Source organism: Durio zibethinus, chromosome 14 (genome assembly GCF_047325235.1).
Source record: "Durio zibethinus cultivar Kanyao isolate XHJ-2024 chromosome 14, ASM4732523v1, whole genome shotgun sequence".
NCBI classification, from domain to species: Eukaryota; Viridiplantae; Streptophyta; class Magnoliopsida; order Malvales; family Malvaceae; genus Durio; species Durio zibethinus.
The window spans coordinates 11,524,896-11,530,963 of record NC_143175.1 but is presented as its reverse complement, the minus strand read 5'-3'; the positions used below and the strand labels follow the sequence as shown (position 1 = coordinate 11,530,963).

The following is a 6,068-nucleotide window of genomic DNA, read 5'->3' as shown; positions in this document are numbered from 1 at the left end:
TCTCATTTATGGATGTATGTCGATTGGATCAAACCATATTAAATTGTTATATCTTGTGAGATTGATTAATTATTTAATTTTACTTCTGCTGATATGATTGACCTAACACTATTATAGGTTAGGAACTCCCACCAGTCTTTTCATTTTCCTCCTTTACGATATATGCTTTCATTCTTTGGTTGAAGAAGCTCTAATCCATTTAGGAAAGGGGAAATATATAGAGAAAGTAGAAATTTGATTTATTAAACCACAACGCTCCGAAAAAGCCGAGTGCCCCTGCTGAAAGCCAGTTTAACTCATGCTTAGAATTGCAGCAGATTCATCACATTAGATTTAATTTGACCCAAGAGAAGTAGTATTCATCTGGATTAGTCATTTTGGGGCGGATGGATGAATGCTGTTTCCAGTGTCCTAATTTCCCATGACTATCTTAAATCTAGCAACTTCATGCAGAAAATAGGCATGTTATTATTTGGTGAGAATTTAAGACGCATAAATGCATAATTTACTTTTGTTCCACACGTTTTCACAGGAATCACCAAAAGTATGAAGTTAATATTTGTTAGTGATCCATTTCTTTCACTCATGATGTTATTGTCTTTTCGAGGAAAAAGAAAGAAGATGAAGTGGCATATGCTTAAGCGAAATAACAGTTTCATACGATGTTTTTTTGGGGACTAGTTGTTATACCCGTTCCAGATGAAAGTCCATAGTTTGTCATAACATAGTCTTATGATGGGTGCTTACAAGGGCTTTATTGTGATTTCTTCCATTGATTTTATATTTTCCTTCCCATTTAGGAGATAATGCGGCCTGAAGTGTTCAGGGATTGGACAGTTGCCCAAGTTGGAGGCCTAATTTTTTCCCCATCAAGGTAAGTTTTATAAATAGTGGGATGAAGGGTCAGGTAAGATAAGTCGAATATAAACTAAAAAAAAAACAAAGAAGTGAGAGAGATAAATGTGAAAATTTTGCTGTTGTAGTTTCTACTTTCTACTTTGACTTGCAACATCTGAGCTTATTGATTACTTGTCTTTGACAGGCCAATCATGCATTCTCTGCAATTAAAGATAGAAAAGCAATCGGGAAAGTAATGATTTTATTTGATGATATGGGAGGTGCAAGATCAAAGCTTTAAGCGATTATGATTTAGCAAGCGTCAAAAATTAGAATCCTTTCAATATGACGTATTTGAACCGTATCTAGAATTGTCTTTGGTACAAGAGGATGCAAGTGATTTTGCAACTAAGTTGTTGTTACAGAAATGGAAAATAATAGAAGTTTCCAAGCTTTGCCGTCTAATGTTCAAAACTGTATGCATCTATCGTGTCATAAAATTTCAATGAGCAGATTCTCCAACACGATGTACAGGAGTTCTAAGGAGGGTGTCAATGTATGGCATTTCTTTGTATACTTTCAGTTTTGTTATCACCTGGTATAGACTGGAGTACAACAGGTGAACTCTCAACTTGTTCAATATTTTTGTAGAACAGTGAAATTCCAAGGGATTGAGCAAGTTTCAAACTGAACCACATGCCTGGCAGTTGCAGAAATCAAGACCACCAAAGGTGCCAATTCTTTGGACCTGTTTCTATATAAAGGCGGCTTTTTTTCCGCAGGAAATATTATTTATCAGTGTTTAAGGAGGTGTCCCCACATTCTTTCAGTTTCTTTTCTTGGTATGTAAGCAAATATTCCATATAAACCCTCCTCACTCAGCAAAAATATGCTCCATAGTTTAGCGAATTCATTGGTAATTTGGTATGATTCACTTGCTTTGCTCTACCAGTGCTTCGCTGTTGATGCTTGATTTTGCTAATCAAAGAAAATTCACTTGTTGCCCATGACTGAATTTTATATCTCCATATCCAATTCCAAAACAAGGACCCCCGCAGCTGTTAGTATCTCACTTGACTTTAAGCTATTGCGCAAGGAATAACAAACCCTATCGCATTATGCAGCCTGGACGCTTTGGAACTGTCAGAAAGAAACACTCAACGAAAGCTCTATAGTTTCAGCAGCAAAATGAATGTACCAGCAAATTGGGCTCTGACTTAATCCATTGTAATATATGCCGTTACCAGCAATCTATTACCATACACAAAGCACCTGGCACAGCAACTTCTTGCACAATATACAGGAAGAAGCATCATTCAATAAAAGATTTTAAGATATTTACAAGTGATAGATATTAGTGGTCCATGTTTACAAAGATCAGAAGCATATGTTTGAGTGCAGCTCTATCTAGGCCGGCTATCGTTTTTCAGAAATCGGAAATATTCCTGCTGCAACATCTCTCCTCCATGCACAGGATCAAAACTGCATCTGTAGAAACTGACAATAAGAAAAGTTATAAGATGGAGTCGAAAATTCCCAAAACTTAATAAAGAAAGAAAGCAGAGGGGCCTAGAAGGAGAAATATCTTATGCTGTGAAGTTCAGATCATTCCTAAAAAAATTCGAAAACTGTGTGTGTGTGTGTGTAAGTTGTATGTTATATGTCCTTGTTGGTAAATTACCGAAGTTCAGTATCCAAGCTAAACATTAACTATATAGCATCTCCACAACCTCACTCCACACTTTATAAGCAATTAGATGTCATACATCATAAAAGATGTTAAAATGTTTCAATAAAACAGCACATATTTGAAGCTGACAAGAAACAAAGGGATATTAAAAGGTGGGATAAAGGTGTCCAAGATTTTTCCATACCTTTATTACAGTAAGATAATATTAAGTCCAAGAACAATTAATTAAACTAACAACTTAAACTTTCTATTTCATCATATTAGTTCCTTAAGTTCAATAGGACATCAAGCACAACTCCTCTATATTGATCAAGGAATGTTTGAATGGTTTTTCAAGAGAATAAGGAAATCAAAATACCTCCCATCCATGCCAACAACAATAACAGTGTTTTGAGATCCAAATGCTGCAATAAATTGGGTATCTTCAGGTAAGTGAAACTGAGCAAATGACCATTCCGAGCTAAAATATTTTGGTAAAACCCCTGGAAAATGCCAGAAAGTTGAGATGTTTAGAGAAGCAAACACAAGGCTTTTAATTTTCATAAAAGCAACCGACTAAATTCTCCTCTTATCCTCATTGTTATACACCAGATTTTCTATAAAATCTCCACAAACTTGTGATCTGCTGATTTAAATTGTTTATAATATATAAATTTGACTTTTATTTGAATTTTCATGAACTGAGTTACATGAATTCTGTCTTAACACAGTAATAGCATGCCTGCATACAAACTATAAAGGCAAATTGTATTTATTACCTCTCATAAAAAAGAGTGATGAACCAGGATTGGCACCAGTGCTTGGAGAGATAAGTGCATCAACTGAAGTTGAAGAATTCTGATGAAATAATGCTGGACTTTGGACAGAAGATAGTTGAGAAGATGAATCCTCCCCAAAAACTCTAACACGAAGATTAAATATATGAACAGTGCCCTTATCACTTGACACTACTAACCATCGGACATTTGGTGAGAAGGCAATGCTATAGATATCTGCTCTGTCCACTCCTCTTCGTACCTACATGGACAGTAACTATGAGGGCCTAAATTGCAGAGAAAGTGAATAGCGATGAATATAATTCTGTAGTGTCCAGCATGCTAACTGCAGACATAAGTGTCATTATGCCTCTTGTTAAGACTTAAGACCACTGTTTCACAGGTCAGGCCAGTTTAAAAGCATAAAGTGTTTGTAATCATTTTACAATGATGAATTACTCATCTACTGAGTGAGGTTGAAAAAAATAAAACCATCAAAGGTTACATTTTTTTTCTTTAGGATATTAATGAAAGGGTTGAAAACCATTCAACCAAGTGAAATTCTTGTAACTAATTGAGCATTGTCTTTGGTGGATCGCTTTTAGCAAAATGTATATCTTATTCAAGCATATATGCATGTAGCATATTCGAAACACACAGTCCAAAGAATGTAATTGAGCCAATTGACTTTACCTCTTAATAGGCTCAACTTCTTCAATATATATTATTGCCATCACTTTTGAGCTACAATCTAAATGTTGTTTGACTGGCAAAAGGTAAGGAGGGAAAAAAAATTTCACAGTGCCTCAATAAAAGAAGAAATGAGAAAAAGAAAAAAGGGGAAGAAGGGAAGTTAACTGATTGCTCATACTTGAAGAAAAAAAAAGGAAATGAGCAAAGCTTGACTTAACAATGTTTCCCCTTGAATCTACATTCTTTAACACCATGGAGATATAAGCATATTATGATTGATCAACAAATCCTCAAAGATAACGAGTATTAGTTTAAGAGAAAGCAGAACCATGGTCCAGCAGTGTACCTCTTGTAAGCGAGTTCCATCCATTGTGTTGAATATTCTTATCAAGGTGCCCCTGGTACTAGCAGTTGCAAGAAGTAGACCATCGAATGTCAAGGTGAAGCAGGCAATATGAGAATCATGAGCATTAATGAGTTTCATCATATTAAGGCCAAAGTGTTCAACTCGAACCTGCCCTCGATGAAGACCAGGACAAGCCAATACAGATGTATTTGAATGGTGAGAAAGGCAACAGAGTCCCCTAGGATTGGCCAGAGTCTCAATTTGATGAAGAAGCTTGAGATCCATAAAACTGTAGACATATATCTTGTGCTCCAGAACCACGACAATTCGATCTCGTCTCAATTTGACAGCACGAACGTCAGACCTAAATGCAAATTCACTAATACAGCGGCTCTGATGGTCATCCCAGATTATAGCTTTGTTTGGAGGATAGTGGGAATTGGAGTCACCACCAACAAGTGCCAAAATGTTGCAGCGGAAGAGCATTTCAACAATTTTGAAACCCCCAGTTTTAAGATCGCGTCTGAAGGTTTCCTTAAAGGGCTGGCAATTATAAATGCGAAACCCACAGGATGTGCCAGCAGCAAAGCAGCCGTAATCCTGGTTCCAAGATACAGAGAGTAACTCTGTTTGGTCGATATCAGGGAAATCGAGAGGGTGGGCGGAGGAAGAAGGATGACCGGGAATGGGGGGTTGAGGAGGTTCGAGGGAAGGCGTAGGAAGGAGAGGTGGAGAGGTGGAGAGTGTGGTTGAAGTCATGTGGGAATTGGGGTAAGTGAAAGCGATTTTATTTGAAAAAGGGTATCCAATTCAGGAATTAGTAGTAGAATTACTATGTCTAATGATGATGATGATGATGATGAATTAAGCAGAATGAAGTGGGAGCTATCAAATAAAAACGAAGATGATTAGTAAGCTAGAATTTTAATTCGATTGTAAATTGAGCAAGAAGAAGATTGTAAAAGAAAAAAAAAAGAACTCTGAAACTGACCGATCCGATAATCTGAAAGAACGACAAAAATCTGGGTTTAGTTCATAGATCTGATCCGAGTCTGTGCTGTAATTTGCAAATTCGCCTTCCTCTTCCTTCTCTCCTGGTTTTTTTTTTAAATAGTAACAGGAAAACTGATTTAAAAAAAAAAAAAAATTTGGTAATGGGAAAATGGAAAAGAAAAATTGTGAAAAGTCTCCATTATGCGAAGCTGTCATAACAAACGGGTAACAACCCAACTCAAAGCCCATTGTAAGCTTTTTCTTTTCGTTTGAGGAAAAAAAAACAAAGCCCATATTATTATTACTTTTTTTTTTTTTGGAAAATTATAATTACAGATTCATTATTCGATACAAGGAATATTAATTAATATATAAAGCTTGCAAAATTAATGGTTCGAATTGAAGAAGAGAGAAAAAGAAAAAGAAATAGAAATAGAAAATTGTTATGCATAATTGCTTAGTTCTATTGTTTTTTTTCTTTTTTTTTATCTTTTCATTTTTTATTATCCCTTATCTAAAATTAAAGTTGACAACGGTTCGAATTAAGATAAATTTTTACTTGTTTTGAATTTGATTTAATTTTATATTCATAATATTCAAAACTGATTTGATTTGATGTTATATAAAATCATATATAATCTGATCAAATTTGAAATTAATAAAATATTATTTTTAAATATAAAATATTAATTTTTTAATATAAATATAAAATTAAATAATTAATTAAAAAATAATTTATATATATATATATATT

The 6,068-nt window shown here is 34.8% G+C and overlaps 1 protein-coding gene across 3 annotated transcripts; it reads right to left on the bottom strand.

Moving 5' to 3' along the window:
- Positions 1-2,054: 2,054 nt before the first annotated feature.
- LOC111293591 (autophagy-related protein 18d-like) lies at positions 2,055-5,481 on the bottom strand. Of its 3 annotated transcripts, none has more exons than XM_022886359.2 (5): positions 5,313-5,481; positions 4,322-5,206; positions 3,286-3,544; positions 2,886-3,009; positions 2,055-2,334 (listed from the first exon to the last, which is right to left on the bottom strand). In XM_022886359.2, exons 2-5 carry the CDS (start codon positions 5,078-5,080, stop codon positions 2,241-2,243), a joined length of 1,236 nt encoding a protein of 411 aa, XP_022742094.2. In that variant the 5' UTR covers positions 5,081-5,206; positions 5,313-5,481; the 3' UTR covers positions 2,055-2,240. The 3 variants fall into 3 exon arrangements, with proteins under 3 accessions (XP_022742094.2, XP_022742096.2, XP_089599641.1); XM_022886361.2 differs by having other exon boundaries at positions 2,055-2,325; positions 5,313-5,467; XM_089743515.1 differs by having other exon boundaries at positions 4,322-5,480.
- Between the last annotated feature and the right edge of the window lie 587 nt (positions 5,482-6,068).